The sequence below is a fragment of the Haliotis rufescens genome, unplaced genomic scaffold (genome assembly GCF_023055435.1).
Source record: "Haliotis rufescens isolate VD_foot unplaced genomic scaffold, xgHalRufe1.0.p SCAF_26, whole genome shotgun sequence".
Lineage (NCBI taxonomy): Eukaryota > Metazoa > Mollusca > Gastropoda > Lepetellida > Haliotidae > Haliotis > Haliotis rufescens.
In genome coordinates this window covers 7,978,313-7,997,260 of record NW_025963957.1, presented here as the reverse complement: position 1 = coordinate 7,997,260, position 18,948 = coordinate 7,978,313, and the positions used below count along the sequence as shown (strand labels likewise).

Here is an 18,948-nt window from a genome sequence, read left to right as displayed (position 1 = left end):
CGTTAATCATGTCATGTTTGTTGTGCATTGTGCGCAAACACATCTCAAAATGTTTTTTGTAAACGTTTATCAGCAAAAATGGAAAGGATTCACGGAAATTGCTTTCAGAAAAGGTTTTCGGCACAAGGCACGTGCAAAGGGTTCGAAACAAGAGTAGAGACACTGACTATAAAAGACCGTACAAAATTCATCAGTTCATTACGAATTTTCTGACGTGAACGGAGATCGAAAAATACCAAGATTAACTGCAGCTGACCGAAATATCGCCATTGGACGTTTGGAAGCAGGGGAGTCCCAGTCTGCCATTGTAAGACACTTAAACGTTCACCAAAGCACCATATCTCGACTATGGAATCGATATACCCGCACTAATTCGACACAAGATGATCCCAGAAGTGGAAGACCAAGAGTGACCACCCCTGCTCAGGAACGGTACATCCGGTTGCATCACCTTCGGAATCGATTTGCTACAGCAACGGACACTGCAGGACAAGTGCCTGGTATGCGAAGAATTTCCGACCAAACCTTTAGAAATCGGCTAAGGGAAGTGGGAATTCGAGCGAGACGACCAAAAGTTGGACCTGTCTTGCGACGTCTACACTGTCAATGACGTGTCCAGTGGTGTACTCTGGTACAGGCATGGGATCTCAGGAACTGGCGACGCGTTTGGTTCAGCGATGAGTCACGTTTTCTTCTTCAACGACGGATGAAAGACAACGTGTATACCGACGTCGACATGAACGTTTTGCGCCTAACTGCGTTCGACAGGTGGACCGATTTGGTTGAGGGAGTGTCATGGTGAGGGGAGCCATATCCTACACGGGTAGATCACAGTTAGTGGTTGTCCAGGGCAATCTTACAGCAAACCGATACATAGACCAAATTCTGCGTCCACACCTCCTCCAAACGTTGGACCGCCAGAGGGAGCTGTTCCAACATGACAACGCTCGGCCCCTACACAGCACGTGCAACAGTTAATTTCCTTGTTAATGAGAACATCAATGTCATTCCATGGCCGTCCAAATCGCCTGATCTCAACCCGAATGAACATTTGTGGGACGAACTTGATCGGCGCGTCCGTCAACGTCACCAGCGTCCCCACACACTTGCACAACTCCCCCACGCCTTACAGAAGGAATGGCGAAGAATTCCCCACGAAAAAATCCGACGACTTTTGCAATCTGTGCCAAGGAGGTGTCGAGCAGTGACGGCTGCAAGAGGTGGTGTGACCAGGTACTGACCATGACGCCCCCTTGTGGCTACACATGCATGTGCAATGACTGAACTGAATTAATGCTGACAATGACGACAATGCTTTTGTCGATCACTGTGTCTAATGTCATTTGATTGTGTTCACGCATGTTCTGTGTAGATACTTCTACATCCGCTTAATAGATATCCTTATTTTTTAACTATGCGTTTCGTTTTTTGAAGAGTGTACTAACCACAACACTACAAAAAATAAATAATAATAATAATGATAATAATCGTCAATGTGTGATTTTGCATCAAAATGTAAATGTGAATTTAGATTATGTAATGAATTTAATGAGACTGTCCAACAGATTGTCAGTGGATGCCAAGTTTGGGCTAAAAAACACAGTATCTTAAACGACTTGATGGTGAGGCTCGATCATTTTATTACCGTCTTCGCCATGCTTGTGGTTTTGACAAAGAGATCCACCCATGGTACGACCCGGAATATGTAGAGGGCGTCATGGAAAATAATAAATACAAAATTCTTTGGAATAGGCCCATTTACAGCCTCAGACGTATCCAGGCCAACAAACCTGATGTTGTCCTTTTTGATAAATCCAATGAAATCATTTATATCATTGAATTTTCTATCCCGTTTGACAAAAATGTGATTAACAAGATTCCGGAAAAACATGGCAAATATGCGAGCCTCGCTTTCGAAATGTCACGCTTGCATACCAAGTACCAAGTTGTCCGACTCCCCATTGTTCTCAGTGCCTTAGGTTTGGTACCTCCCAATCTGTTGACTGACATCGGGAGAGTACCCGGGTTTGCTGCCAGGAATACAGCCCTTCTGACCATCTGGGTAATGCAGAAGGCTGCAGTGTTGTGGAGTATTCGCTGTCTTGGGCTGCGTGTAGAGGAGGCAAGGGCCCTGAGCTGATGATGAGCCTAACCAGCCTGAATGTGCCAGGATCACTCAAACCCTCTTTGTTGCATATTTTATTTTAATCTGTACATAATAAACATATTTTTTATAATCATATTTCTGTGATTATTTTAATTGGTGAAACCTATACCTCTTGAATACAGTTTTCTGAAAGTGTGTGTGATAGCCACTTCTCTGACAACCTGTTTGTCACCATCCTAACACAGTTCCTTCGATATGCACATGTAATGACAATCGCAGTGACATACGCAGACAACTAAAGTATAAGAACATATCACACTTTCTCATGTTCTTGCACTATCGTCCACAGTGATTGCCAGCATCTGTTCAGTCACCTCGGTGGGTGAGATTTCCTGTTTAAAGCTGTTTCGGTTGCAATGTTTTTACTCTCACACATGTCGCAGCAAAGACACTCACGGTGAGTTTCAGACTCTGTAGTGTTTACTACAAGAGAATACAGAATAACACGGCGACCAATGTTTCTGGCCCGCGTCAAGCCGTGTGTACAAGAGTTGTTATTGTGACCGTCAATGCACAGCCGTAATGCACAACCTGGGACATCTTCCACAACACTTCTTGAACCCCGGACAGTCACTGTCCGAGAGGCAGAGAGGCTCTAGTGGACAGAATGGCAACGTGTCCGGACACTGGGGGATACGGGGACAGGTGCCCGGTACGTCCACTCCCGCTGTTGGAGCTGTACACGTCCTGGGACAACGACCACAACACTTGAGATCCAGTCGACAGTCAGCGTCCGTGTCACACGTGGTCAGGCACGCACCTGCAGCCAGCATGCGTCGGGCACATGCTCCGGGCTTATCTGGAAAACATATATCAGTTCCTGAGTTGTATCATGAATGCTTTGACTAGGAAAGTACAACATTCATTCTCATAATGTCTTGCTTATAAAGGGTTAAAGTGCTTGAAGCTTTGCCATGAATGATTTTGAGTTTCTAACTTAAATCATACTAAAATGTTTTATTCTCATTTCAAAGGAGATTGGACTCAGTGGCGTGGTGGAAGAAACGAAAACGTTGGTTCAAATTACTCAGAATTTCTTTGATTATTGAGCTTTGTAAACACTTACTTTGCCGCACACACTCCCCAATCTCGAAGCAAGGTGGTACAAATGGACACATGGTTCTGACTCGGCATACCTTGCCCCATGGACACAGCTTACCCTGAGATGAAGAAACATAGATGAGGTGAAATGGGGTTTAACGTCACGTCAAAGATTATTGCACTTATTTAGAAACGTTCTTTCACGCGTGTGTGTGTGTGTGTGATTTTATAGTGCTAGCCCACTGAGATACCAAGCCACAGTGTAACACTCAGACACAGTATACTGACTCCGAGCTGAACACTCCTTGTTTTAGCCTCTAAATTGCGAGCCTCAGGCAGGGTAACAACAACGTCTTTTGGTTTGACACAGCCGGGGATCGAATCCCGGACCTTCCGCTTGCCTGGCGGACGCTCTACCAGTAGACCACTGAGGCGGTTGAAGAGATATGTTGTTTTGCCCATAGAGCGTGTGAGGTGTGAAGATTCCCGGTTAGAATAGGTCTTCAGCAACCCATGCATACCGTAAAAGGCGACTATGCTTGTTGTAAAAGGCGACTAACGGGATCGGGTGGTCAGGCTCGCTGACTTGGTTGATGCATGTCATCGATCCCAATTGCGTGTATCGATACCCATGATATTAATCACTGGATTGTCTGGTCAAGACTCGATTATTTACAGACCGCCGTCATTTAGCTGGAATATTGCTGAGTGCGGCGTTAAACAACCAACCAACCAACCAAAATGAGTGGATTGATGCACATGATGTCAATCACTGGATTGTCTGGTCCAGACTGGATTATTTACAAAGTGCCGTCATATAGCTTGAATATGTCAGAGTGCGGCGGTAAACAACAATCAAACAAACACGAAGTGTCTGTTCCACTGAACAAGGCCTAGTACTACGCGATTGCGCCAGGCTCGCCTGGAGGTGCTTCTTGTTTAGTAAGAGCCAAGAACACCCAGAACATAATACAAGATGTACATACCTCGCACACACCGTGCGCGTTGCCAGTGACGTCAGCATGGACATATGCTGGCAGTAGGACCAGCATCTGTATACCACACTGAAAACAGAACATTGCGACAGACATGGCTCACATAGTCTATGATGTTTGTGTTAGGAAAATGACATTGTACATGGATATTAATCTATTCATTTAATACATTGTGGGTAAATATAAACCCGTAGGCATCAGGGTAACAATATGACCCCAGGATCCTGAGGTGACTAACGGGATCGGGTGGCCACGCCATAGCTGATTGCATGTCATCGTATACCAACTGCGTGAATTGATAGTCATGGTGTCAGTCACTGGATTGTCTGGTCCAGTGATGAGTAACACGACATCATCATATAGCTACAATAATGTTGGTGAGTGTCGCGTTACACAACAACCAAACAAATAAGAAAATGTCTAAAAATACAACAGGCGGTGAACATTGCGAGAATACCTCCCCCACCCCCCCACCCCCCACCCCCCCACCCCCCACCCCCCACGCCTCACACACACACCACCACCACCCCCTCCGTGTTGCTGCTAGAGTATACCCAGTGACAGTACAGTTGGTTTATACTGACCAGACATAGAGGTAGCATGCCGTCTGCCTGTGACACCCTGCGCTGGGCGTCCATATTCTTTAACATTCAGCCACGTTGCGAGGCACAAAAAACACACACATGATTAGATTGTCATACCACGCAATAAAACATCTCGTGTGAAACAATGTATAGCCGGAGCGTGCAGCCAACGCGCTTGTCCGTGTTGTGTCACAGAAGACTTCATATAGTTATGTGTTAACGCTGTAACAACTACCCGCACAACACTATAACTACCACCAGCCCAACACTGTAACAACCACCCACACAACACTATAACAACCATCCGTACAGCACTATAAGCACCACCCCAACAACACTATAACTACCACCCGCACAACACTATAACTACCACCCGCACAACACTATAACTGCCACCCGCACAACACTATAACTACCATCCGCACGACACTTTTACTTCTACCATCTGTAGAACCCGTATAACAATATATAATTTTTTAATTTGACGTTAAAACGAGATACGGTTTTTCCATTGGACGAGAAGGCGGCCACATGACCGCGAAATTGACGTTCATAAGTGTGTGCATGTCTTTGGTTTGTCATCACCGGCCTCACACGTGTCTCGTGTTTGTCGTCACCAGCATCATGCATGTCTCTGGTGTGTCGTTGGCATTATTACATATGTCTCTGGTTTGACATCACCGACATCATGCATGTCTCTGGTGTGTCATCACCAGTATAATGCATGTCTCTGGTGTGTCGTTGGCATTATTATATATGTCTCTGGTTTGTCATCACCAGCATCATGCATGTCTCTGGTGTGTCATCACCAGTATAATGCATGTCTCTGGTTTGTCATCACCAGCTTCATTCATATCTCGTGTGTGTCATCACCGGCATTATGCATGTATCACCGGCATCATGCGTGATGTGTACTAGATATATGAGGCTAGATACACCTCGCTTGACAGAGCAAGCCTTGATCTATAGGGACTGTGTGTTGCAGGTATTTACGTCGCTTGACACAGCAAGCCTTGATGTGTCCTAAATATATGTGGCTAGATACACCTCGCTTGACACAGTAAGCTTTGATCTATAGCGATTGTGTGTTGCCAGATACGCCTTGTTTGTCGTAGTGCATATTAAATCCATCCGTACTCCTCTTTTCCAATGACGTCATGTCAGGCTAGAGTTGGTGTGACGTCAGCTGATATATCTGCGGGGAGCGTTCTACAATCCCGACGACCCAAATGAACCGGTAAGCAAGTCCCTGAGACCAAAGGCAGATGAAATCTACACTTTAGGAAAAACAATATCTTTGTTGTGAACTGGAGATAAATTTATTGATGACAGGTTTATTCAGATTAAACAAAACAATGAGTGCTCAGAAACAATTGGCAGTCCAGTGATTATAGCATGACGTTGTTCAGTAGTTTAATTCTTGACATGGTTCATTGGTTTAATCTTGACATAGTCCAGTGGTTTAATCTTGACACTGGTCAGTGGTTTAATCTTGACATAGTTCAGTGGTTTAATCTTGACATAGTTCCGTAGTTTAATCTTGAAATTGGTCAGTGGTTGACTTTGACATGGTTCAGTGGTTTAACTTTGACATTGTTCACTGGTTGAATCTTGACACAGCCCAGTGGTTTAATCTTGACACAGTCCCATAAGTTTATCCAGGATGGAACACTCCGCCGAGAGCCTGGCCAAGAGACACCCCCGCCTCCCACACTTGGCTGTGTGGCAGCACTTGGAGCCGGGCAGACAGTCGCTGTCGCGCTCACACCTCGGCACCACAAACTCACAGAAGAACGCAGGGAGGGGGAAAGTCTTCGCACAATGCCCGTTGAAGTTGTCAAATGAATTTTGAGTCACAGGCGGTCTGTACGTGGTTAACGGTCCAGTGGTAGGTCTAGGACCTGCGAAGAAAAAAACGATATGATCATCAATGTCTTCTCCCACACAATCTGTATGTCCGCAAGTGTGTCTGTGATGGGTGGCTAAGTATGTACCCACCAGGGGAGAGTGTGATTGTATGTCCGCAAGTGTGTCTGTGATGGGTGGCTGAGTATGTACCCACCAGGGGAGAGTGTGACTGTATGTCAGCAAGTGTGTCTGTGATGGGTGGCTAAGTATGTACCCACCAGGGGAGAGTGTGACTGTATGGGTATACCCCAGGGGTGGGTGTGACTGAGTGTGTACCCACCAGGGGAGAGTGTGACTGTATGTGTACCACCAGGGGAGAGTGTGACTGTGTGTGAACACACCAGGGGAGAGTGTAGCTGTGTGTACCCACCAGGGGAGAGTGTGACTGTGTGGATATACTCCAGGGGAGAGCGTGACTGTATGTGTACACACCAGGGGAGAGTGTGACTGTATGTGTACCACCAGGGGAGAGTGTGACTGTGTGTGTACCCACCAGGGGAGAGTGTGGCTGTGTGTGTACACACTAGGGGAGAGCGTGGCTGTGTGTACACACCAGTAAAGAGTGTGACTGTATGTGTACACACCAGGGGAGAGTGTGGCTTTGTGTACCCACCAGGGGAGAGTGTGACTGTATGTGTACACATTAGGGGAGAGTGTGACTGTGTGTGTACCCACCAGGGGAGAGTGTGACTGTGTGTGAACACACCAGGGGAGAGTGTAGCTGTGTGTACCCACCAGGGGAGAGTGTGACTGTGTGGATATACTCCAGGGGAGAGCGTGACTGTATGTGTACACACCAGGGGAGAGTGTGACTGTATGTGTACCACCAGGGGAGAGTGTGACTGTGTGTGTACCCACCAGGGGAGAGTGTGGCTGTGTGTGTACACACTAGGGGAGAGCGTGGCTGTGTGTACACACCAGTAAAGAGTGTGACTGTATGTGTACACACCAGGGGAGAGTGTGGCTTTGTGTACCCACCAGGGGAGAGTGTGACTGTATGTGTACACATTAGGGGAGAGTGTGACTGTGTGTGTACACACCAGGGGAGAGTGTGACTGTATGTGTACACACCAGTAAAGAGTGTGACTGTGTGTGTACACACCAGGGGAGAGTGTGACTGTATGTGTACACACCAGGGGAGAGTGTGACTGTATGTGTACACACCAGGGGAGAGTGTGGCTGTATGTGTACACACCAGGGGAGAGTGTGACTGTATGTGTACACACCAGGGGAGAGTGTGACTGTATGTGTACACACCAGGGGAGAGTGTGACTGTGTGTGTACACACCAGGGGAGAGTGTGACTGTATGTGTACACACCAGGGGAGAGTGTGACTGTATGTGTACACACCAGGGGAGAGTGTGACTGTATGTGTACACACCAGGGGAGAGTGTGACTGTGTGTGTACACACCAGGGGAGAGTGTGACTGTATGTGTACACACCAGGGGAGAGTGTGACTGTATGTGTACACCCCAGGGGAGAGTGTGACTGTATGTGTACACACCAGGGGAGAGTGTGACTGTGTGTGTAAACACCAGGGGAGAGTGTGACTGTATGTGTACACACCAGGGGAGAGTGTGACTGTATGTGTACACACCAGGGGAGAGTGTGGCTGTATGTGTACACACCAGGGGAGAGTGTGACTGTGTGTGTACACACCAGGGGAGAGTGTGACTGTATGTGTACACACCAGGGGAGAGCGTGACTGTATGTGTACACACCAGGGGAGAGTGTGACTGTATGTGTACACACCAGGGGAGAGAGTGACTGTGTGTGTACACACCAGGGGAGAGTGTGACTGTATGTGTACACACCAGGGGAGAGTGTGACTGTATGTGTACACACCAGGGGAGAGTGTGACTGTATGTGTACACACCAGGGGAGAGTGTGACTGTGTGTGTACACATTAAGGGAGAGTGTGACTGTATGTGTACACACCAGGGGAGAGTGTGACTGTGTGTGTACACACCAGGGGAGAGTGTGACTGTGTGTGTACACACCAGGGGAGAGTGTGACTGTATGTGTACACACCAGGGGAGAGTGTGGCTGTGTGTACACACCAGGGGAGAGTGTGGCTGTGTGTGTACACACCAGGGGAGAGTGTGGCTGTGTGTACACACCAGTAAAGAGTGTGACTGTATGTGTACACACCAGGGGAGAGTGTGGCTGTGTGTGTACCCACCAGGGGAGAGTGTGGCTGTGTGTGTACACACTAGGGGAGAGCGTGGCTGTGTGTACCCACCAGTAAAGAGTGTGACTGATGTGTACACACCAGGGGAGAGTGTGGCTTTGTGTACCCACCAGGGGAGAGTGTGACTGTATGTGTACACACTAGGGGAGAGTGTGACTGTGTGTGTACACACCAGGGGAGAGTGTGACTGTATGTGTACACACCAGGGGAGAGTGTGACTGTATGTGTACACACCAGTAAAGAGTGTGACTGTATGTGTACACACCAGGGGAGAGTGTGACTGTGTGTGTACACACCAGGGGAGAGTGTGACTGTATGTGTACACACCAGGGGAGAGTGTGACTGTATGTGTACACACCAGGGGAGAGTGTGGCTGTATGTGTACACACCAGGGGAGAGTGTGACTGTGTGTGTACACACCAGGGGAGAGTGTGACTGTATGTGTACACACCAGGGGAGAGTGTGACTGTGTGTGTACACACCAGGGGAGAGTGTGACTGTATGTGTACACACCAGGGGAGAGTGTGACTGTATGTGTACACACCAGGGGAGAGTGTGACTGTATGTGTACACACCACGGGAGAGTGTGACTGTGTGTGTACACACCAGGGGAGAGTGTGACTGTATGTGTACACACCAGGGGAGAGTGTGACTGTATGTGTACACACCAGGGGAGAGTGTGACTGTATGTGTACACACCAGGGGAGAGTGTGACTGTATGTGTACACACCAGGGGAGAGTGTGACTGTGTGTGTACACATTAAGGGAGAGTGTGACTGTATGTGTACACACCAGGGGAGAGTGTGACTGTGTGTGTACACACCAGGGGAGAGTGTGACTGTGTGTGTACACACCAGGGGAGAGTGTGACTGTATGTGTACACACCAGGGGAGAGTGTGGCTGTGTGTACACACCAGGGGAGAGTGTGGCTGTGTGTGTACACACCAGGGGAGAGTGTGGCTGTGTGTACCCACCAGTAAAGAGTGTGACTGTATGTGTACACACCAGGGGAGAGTGTGGCTGTGTGTACCCACCAGTAAAGAGTGTGACTGTGTGTGTACACACCAGGAGAGGATGTTACCGTGTGCGTACCACCAGGAGAGGATGTTACTGTGTGTGTACCACCTGGGGAGGATGTTACTGTGTGTGTACCACCAGGAGAGGATGTTACTGTGTGCGTACCACCAGGAGAGGATGTTACTGTGTGTGTACCACCAGGAGAGGATGTTACTGTGTGTGTACCACCTGGGGAGGATGTTACCGTGTGTGTACCACCAGGGGTGGATGTTACCGTGTATGTACCCACCAGGAGAGAGCGTGGCAGTGTTTGTACCACCAGGGGAGGATGTTACCGTGTGTGTACCCACCAGGAGAGAGCGTGGCCGTGAGTGTACCACCAGGGGAGGATGTTACCGTGTGTGTACCCACCAGGAGAGAGCGTGGCCGTGAGTGTACCACCAGGGGAGGATGTTACCGTGTGTGTACCCACCAGGAGAGAGTGTGGCCGTGTGTGTACCTACCAACCGATGGGCTCCAGCAACACAGGGACTGGATGTCTTGTATCTCGGTGTTGCACTCGGTGGTTTCGGGGCAAAGCCTTCGGTCGTTACAGTAGGGGGTGCTGTACGTCAGCAAGCCTGTCTGCTCTAGTACTGGGCTGCCGTACCGGCAGGCCCCCACCCGACCCTGGTCTCTAGCTGAAACAAAGGAGATCACTACACTCACTAATGTGACACGCATCCGGTCGAAAAAGTGGAGACCACTCGCTTCATAGACAGTGAACTTTCAGGAGATATCACGACAGTCAAATTTATCTAAACATTTGAACTTTCAGGTTAACTGTTACACAGTTGTACTGTTATGTTTTTTAGTTGTATAAATATCATACATTACAAAACATTGCGGACATATTCCCTTATATTTCCAAATACCGACTAAGCATTTGGAAAACGCAATTTTAAAATACAAACGAGAGACATTTTAATAGAATTTACTCTTCCTTGATGTTCGACGGCATAGTGCAAAAAGGATTTTAAGTGTTCAAACCATCAAAATAGCTGGTCACCCTGGATCTTCAAACATACATTAGTTCCTCTGCGACATAAGATAAATAACAAGGGCTAATGACTTCCTCAGGATTTCTTTGATCAGTGATAGTTTCTATTATGCTCACTCACTCACTCACTCACTCACTCACTCACTCACTCACTCACTCACTCACTCACTCACTCACTCACTCACTCACTCACGCACTCACGCACGCACGCACGCACGCACGCACTCACTCACTCACTCACTCACTCGGTATGATACTCACGGACACACTGTGGTTGTGGAGGACAAGGAGTTCCTGGAGCGCAGGACACGACGACAAGCCGACACTCATAGCCTGGCGTCTCACAGCCCTGGTACAGACAGAAGCTACACCATCACACCATCAGAACATAGTCGTCATTACCCGTTCCCAGCATGCACAGACCCCGCACTCACAGTCGAGTCATAGTAGTGTCAGGCACACAGGTTCACTGAATGGCTTTATGCTTTAAGTATGTATTTACCCCTACCTCTCCGTAATGTGGCTTAAGACTTCATTGTAAGTGATGTTGAAATACGTGCAGAACGTATCCCATTATAGAACATTTTACGCAACATTTGAGTCATTCAACACAAATATCTCATGTTAGACCTGGACTCGTTTAACATGTTGTGCATAACAGACCAATGACAGCTGCACGAATAAACCGACACCCCATGTCACTCCCCTCTACGTACAAACAACGATTCGTCCCTGAACAGGTTTTCATAGTCATCGGAGGATTTAGTTTGTAGTTCATTTGATCAATGTTAAACAACAAACAAACAAAACTCACATAGCCAGAACAGGGGTCCGACGTCTGAGATACCACCAAGCTAACAAAGCCAACCTGAAAACAAAGACAAACTTCGATCAAACTTGTTGAAGAATCATACCGACCTACATACACATGTCACACAAGACACATAAGAATCACACATGTCACGCAAGACACATAAGAATCACACATGTCACACAAGACACATAAGAAGCACACATGTCACGCAAGACACATAAGAATCACACATGTCACGCAAGACACATAAGAAGCACACATGTCACGCAAGACACATATGAAGCACACATGTCACGCAAGACACATAAGAAGCACACATGTCACGCAAGACACATAAGAATCACACATGTCACGCAAGACACATAAGAAGCACACATGTCACGCAAGACACATAAGAATCACACATGTCACGCAAGACACATAAGAAACACACATGTCACGCAAGACACATAAGAAGCACACATGTCACACAAGACACATAAGAATCACACATGTCACGCAAGACACATATGAATCACACATGTCACGCAAGACACATAAGAATCACACATGTCACACAAGACACATAAGAAGCACACATGTCACGCAAGACACATAAGAATCACACATGTCACGCAAGACACATAAGAAGCACACATGTCACGCAAGACACATATGAAGCACACATGTCACGCAAGACACATAAGAAGCACACATGTCACGCAAGACACATAAGAAGCACACATGTCACGCAAGACACATAAGAAGCACACATGTCACGCAAGACACATAAGAATCACACATGTCACGCAAGACACATAAGAAACACACATGTCACGCAAGACACATAAGAAGCACACATGTCACACAAGACACATAAGAATCACACATGTCACGCAAGACACATAAGAAACACACCTGTCACACAAGACACAAGAAACACACATGTCACACAAGACACATAAGAAGCACACATGTCACGCAAGACACATAAGAATCACACATGTCACGCAAGACACATAAGAATCACACATGTCACACAAGACACATAAGAATCACACATGTCACGCAAGACACATAAGAAGCACACATGTCACGCAAGACACATAAGAATCACACATGTCGCGTAAGACATATAAGAATTACACATGTCACGCAAGACACATAAGAATCACACATGTCGCGTAAGACACATAAGAAGCACACATGTCACGCAAGACACATAAGAAGCACACATGTCACGCAAGACACATAAGAATCACACATGTCACACAAGACACAAGAAACACACCTGTCACACAAGACACATAAGAATCACACATGTCACACAAGACACAAGAAACACACATGTCACGCAAGACACATAAGAAGCACACATGTCACACAAGACACAAGAAACACACATGTCACACAAGACACAAGAAACACACATGTCACACAAGACACATAAGAATCACACATGTCACACAAGACACAAGAAACACACACGTCACGCAAGACACATAAGAAGCACACATGTCACACAAGACACAAGAAACACACCTGTCACACAAGACACAAGAAACACACATGTCACACAAGACACATAAGAATCACACATGTCACACAAGACACAAGAAACACACCTGTCACACAAGACACAAGAAACACACATGTCACACAAGACACATTAGCTAAATGTGTGTTATTGTTAAACACAATGTATTTTCAGTATTTCCGTATCCTGGACTCGCCTTCAACCCATGATCGTATTCCCCAAACACCAAGAGGTCAGTGTCACATGTAAAACCCCTGCATGGTATCACCTAGCTCCTCCGATCCGCAATGACTGGAAGTGTATCACAAACAACAAGAGCTCTTCACTCACTTACTCCCAGTAGACTGTCTATATTTATTATTCCACAAAGCCACGAGGGTAACGTAGATGTGGATGTATACACAACGTCCAAGCAGTCATCTCCTTACATGAAATGTTAGTAGGTTCTGTGATACACAGCAGAGCATAATGCAATTTCCGAATATTACCAATACATTAAGATATTTCAGGTGTACTTTCAACTCAATGTTTCAACCCTAGGCCGATGACAGGAATGTACCGAAACCCCTCCCAACAGCACCAAGCACACGCTTCACGTCCTTGTCAATGTCAGATACTCACCAAGATCCCAACTCTCAAGAACATCATGTTCGCAATGAGGCGTCCACTCGTTTGGTAAAAATCTGTGACGTGTTAAGATATAGGTACAGTTTCCACCACCCTCAGTTTGCAGGGGAGGGGCCGGGGCTGCACAAAAAGCCGCCCTGACACTGTATGATCAGCGTGTGTATGTTATGTTGGGAATGGGCTGTGTGTGTTGATTTAGTCGGGCTGGGCTTTAGCAACCTCGCTCTGTGAACGAACTGTGAACTTAAATGTCACTCGAATCTCAACAAACATGCACGATTACTTCGGACCCCCTTTCAACAGCCGCCGTAGTGTATAGTAGAACTACGAATATCCCTACAGGACACGCTGAACGGTCGTATGTGGTGTCTTTCCCCTCACACTCTCACAGTTCATATTTGTTAAGGCGTATTGGTGTCACATTCTAAAACAAAACTATCATGTATGTTGAGGATACCTTCATCTTCGTAAATGACATTATGTCATCAACTATCGAATTATCGACCTTGGTAACAATGATTTCTCGAGTAATCGATAATACTTCCGTATCGGTTTTACATTAATTCTGGCTTGACTTTCATCCTTGACAAATCTTTATTGAGGTACTTCCTGAACATGAATAAGGTAACTCTTCATTTAGATGTGACCAGAAACTAGCACCAGGCCATCATCATCACCGTCATCATGTGACTGACTCAACAGTTTCTGATTGGCTGATACCTCACCTAGCTTTCCACTTGTGACGGATCCAGATGAATTCGAAGCCCCAGTGCTATTTGTTTTGAGTAGCACCAGCGGATCAACACGTGAGGGTGGGGCGTCCTACACATGGCGACAAGGATGAAGTACACCGCATCCTCTTTTAACCGAAATAAAAAGAAAACAGTATGAAATGTTCTTCAAACTACAAAGTGGACTTAGTTTTCAAATTGTTTGAAATTCGTTAGAAAAGTTTTTTAACTCTTTTGAAATGAAACCATTATGATGACGTCACGCTATGATGGTTGCTGTTGATTCGGGAACAGGGCTTCACAGGCCTACTTGTAAGTTCAATTTGTGCAAGTGAAACTGACGCAACTATAGGTCTTTATGCAAACTTTTAGCGAAAGGGCCAGGGCATGGCGAGAAAGCGTTACCATCCCTTATCTGCCGTCAGATGGCGTGATTTTGAGTGATCATCCAATGAGAGCAGACGTTAAGAAGCGCCTAAAAACACGCTGACGCCATATGTACAAGTAGTGAAGGTACGTTTCTAAATAATATGAAAAAATGTGATTCTGCTGTACGGAATGTATATATTTTAAAGCGTTAATTGTGAGAAAACGTAAGATGATATCCAAAACATTTGTGCATTTACAAAACATATTGGCATCATGTATCTTTTGGGAGTTGACAAGCGACAGTTCGAGACCCAGTAATTACAGTATACAGTGTATGTAGGATAAAGGGATGTATGTAGGATTAAGGGGTGTATGTAGGATAAAGAAGTGTATCTAGGATAAAGGGGTGTATGTAGGATTAAGGGGTGTATGTAGGGTAAGGGGGTGTATGTAGGATAAAGAAGTGTATTTAGGATAAAGGGGTGTATGTAGGATAAGGGGGTGTATGTTGGACACAGGGGTGTATGTAGGATAAAGGGGTGTATGTAGGATAAAGAAGGGTATGTAGGATAAAGGGGTGTATGTAGTATAAAGGGATGTATGTAGGATAAAGTGCTGTATAAATGATTAAGGGGTGTATGTAGGATAGAGGGGTGTATGCAGGATAAAGGGGTGTCTATAGTATAAAGGGCTGTATGTGGGATAAGGGGGTGTATGTTGGATAAAGGGGTTCATGTAGGATAAAGGGGTGTATGTAGGATAAAGGAGTTCATGTAGGATAAAGGGATGTATGTAGGATAAAGGGGTGTATGTACGATAAAGGGATGTATGTGGGACACAGGGGTGTATATAGGATTAAGGGGTGTATATAGGAAAAAAGTAAGTATGTAGGATAAAGGGTGTATGAAGGATAATCTGGTGTATGTAGGATAAAGGTAAGTATGTAGGATAAAGGGATGTATGTAGGATAAAGGGGTGTATGTAGGATAAAGGGATGTATGTAGGATAAAGGGCTGTATATATGATTAAGGGGTGTATGTAGGATAGAGGGGTGTATGCAGGATAAAGGGGTGTCTATAGTATAAAGGGGTGTATGTAGGATAAAGGGGGTGTATGTAGGATAAAGAAGTGTATATAGGATAAAGGGGTGTATGTAGGATAAGGGGGTGTATGTAGGTTACAGAAGTGTATGTAGGGTAAAGGGGTGTATGTAGGACACAGGGGTGTATATAGGATAAAGGGTGTAAATAGGATAGAGGAGTGTATGTAGGATAAAGAAGTGTATGTAGGATTAAGGGGTATATGTAGGATAAAGAAGGGTAAGTAGCATAAAGGAGTGTATGTAGGTTAAGAAGGGTATGTAGGATAAAGAGTGAGTGAGTGAGTATGGTTTTACGCCGCTTTAGCTATATTTAAGCAATATCACGGCCTCACGGCCTCACACATTGAACCCATGTCGGGAATCGAACCCGGGTCTTCGGCGTGACGAGCGAATGCTTTAACCACTAGGCTACCCGACCGCCCCTGTAGGATAAAGGGGTTAATGTAGGAAAAAGGGGTGTATGTAGGACACAGGGGTGTATATAGGAAAAAGGGTGTAAGTAGGATAAAGGGGTGTATATAGGATAAAGGGATGTATGTAGGATAAAGGGGTGTATGTAGGATAAGGGGGCGGATGTAGGATAAAGAAGTGTATATAGGATAAAGGGGTGTATATAGGACAAAGAAATGTATATAGGATAAAAGAGTGTATGTAGGATAAAGGGAAGTATGTAGGATAAAGGTGTGTATGTAGGACACAGGGGTGTATGTAGGATAAAGAAGTGTATGTACGATAAAAGTGTGTATGTAGGATAAAGGGAAGTATTTGGATAAAGGGTGTATGTTGGATAAAGGCGTGTATGTAAGATAAAGGGGTGTATGTAGGATAAAGGCGTGTAGGTAGTACTAAGGGGTGTTTGTAAAGGATAAAACACGTCATAGCGAAACCAGAAGGAAGCAGTAATTAACGACCTAGGAAAACTGCGGGCGCCAGCTCGAAGCGTTAGTAGAGAGGCACTGCTCCCAGAGGAGGAGTGTTTCGTCCGAATTATGGACCATCGAAAGAACATTGCTTAATATTTGTTCAAGGATATGTATAAAAGTGTGTTACAACCATCTAAAGAAACGCTCGTAAAATAGAGCTGGATAGGAAATATCCGCTTAACATGAACACTTCTAATGCACCTCATTCCTTCAGCCAGGTCTTATAGCCTGACTAGAACAAAGGCGGTTGTGAGTTCTGTTCCCGTCATTCACATTGGAATCGTGTTGTAGGATCTATCTGACATTCTGCTCAGCTCATTTAGTGTTTATTTAACACCCACTCTTCTTGATCATCAATCTATCACAGGCAGCAGATATGTACAAAAAGGATGGCGTTGGACCTTTTAGTGGATTATACATTGGTTTATGATTTAGTTTTATTTCGACGTCGTGTCCGATATGCCACCAATATTTTAAAACACGTCCTAAACCTGCTCGAGAATATTATACAAAGATGTAGACTCCCTGATCTGCTGATCATTTACCCAATATGGTAAATTGGTAAAATTGTCTCGCATATATTGATATTCAATGCGCCTTAGTTCGTAGTGCTGTAAATGTGACATTTCAGTTTTGACATCTACTCCAACAGGTAACTAACTATACAAGCACAGGCCGGGCACCATCCGGGGCAGAACAGAACATGGGCGGCCGTGGTCTGGCATCTCCGCCTTCAGCGCTCATCGGAGGAGTGACTGTAATTACGTCCATCTCGCAACTTTCACATCGCTCATCATATTGGGTAAAGAAACACCACAGCACTGACTTTGTGTAAGTTTGGGTTTTAATTCTGTTTGTTTGCTATACGTACAACTGACATGCTGCATCTGTTTCTTTCATATATGTACAACTGACATGCTGCTTCTGTTTGTTTCCTATACGTACAACTGACATGCTGCTTCTGTTTTTTTTGTATGTACAACTGACACGCTGCTTCTGTTTGTTTCTTGTATGTACAACTGACATGCTGCTTCTGTTTGTTTCCTGTATCTACAACTAACATGCTGCTTCTGTTTGTTTCCTATATGTACAACTGACATGCTGCTTCTGTTTGTTTCCTATATGTACAACTGACATGCTGCTTCTGTTTGTTTCCTATATAAATAACTGACATGCTGCTTCTGTTTATTTCCTATATGTATAACTGACATGCTGCTTCTGTTTGTTTCTTGTATATACAACTGACATGCTGCTTCTGTTTGTTTCCTATATGTATAACTGACATGCTGCTTCTGTTTATTTCCTATATGTACAACTGACATGCTGCTTCTGTTTGTTTCCTATATGTACAACTGACATGGTGCTTCTGTTTGTTTCCTATATGTATAACTGACATGCTGCTTCTGTTTATTTCCTATATGTATAACTGACATGCTGCTTCTGTTTGTTTCCTATATGTACAACTGACATGCTGCTTCTGTTTGCTTCTTGTATGTACAACTGACATGCTGCTTCTGTTTGTTTCCTGTTTCTACAACTGACATGCTGCTTCTGTTTGTTTCCTATATGTACAACTGACATGCTGCTTCTGTTTGTTTCCTATATGTATAACTGACATGCTGCTTCTGTTTATTTCCTATATGTACAACTGACATGCTGCTTCTGTTTGTTTCCTATATGTACAACTGACATGCTGCTTCTGTTTGTTTCCTATATGTATAACTGACATGGTGCTTCTGTTTATTTCCTATATGTATAACTGACATGGTGCTTCTGTTTATTTCCTATCTGTACAACTGACAAGCTGCTTCTGTTTGTTTCCTATATGTATAACTGACATGGTGCTTCTGTTTATTTCCTATCTGTACAACTGACATGGTGCTTCTGTTTGTGTCCTATCTGTACAACTGACATGCTGCTTCT

The 18,948-nt window shown here is 45.2% G+C and overlaps 2 protein-coding genes across 2 annotated transcripts; both read right to left on the bottom strand.

Moving 5' to 3' along the window:
• Positions 1–2,138: 2,138 nt before the first annotated feature.
• Positions 2,139–4,851, bottom strand: LOC124137437 (WAP four-disulfide core domain protein 3-like). The gene is made up of 4 exons (XM_046503720.2): positions 4,788–4,851; positions 4,195–4,272; positions 3,234–3,327; positions 2,139–2,966 (listed from the first exon to the last, which is right to left on the bottom strand). Exons 1-4 carry the CDS (start codon positions 4,839–4,841, stop codon positions 2,674–2,676), a joined length of 519 nt encoding a protein of 172 aa, XP_046359676.2. The 5' UTR covers positions 4,842–4,851; the 3' UTR covers positions 2,139–2,673.
• A 1,232-nt stretch (positions 4,852–6,083) lies between these two features.
• LOC124137349 lies at positions 6,084–14,037 on the bottom strand. Its single transcript, XM_046503614.2, has 5 exons — positions 13,895–14,037; positions 11,758–11,811; positions 11,205–11,292; positions 10,408–10,584; positions 6,084–6,688 (listed from the first exon to the last, which is right to left on the bottom strand). Exons 1-5 carry the CDS (start codon positions 13,919–13,921, stop codon positions 6,417–6,419), a joined length of 618 nt encoding a protein of 205 aa, XP_046359570.2. The 5' UTR covers positions 13,922–14,037; the 3' UTR covers positions 6,084–6,416.
• Positions 14,038–18,948: the final 4,911 nt, after the last annotated feature.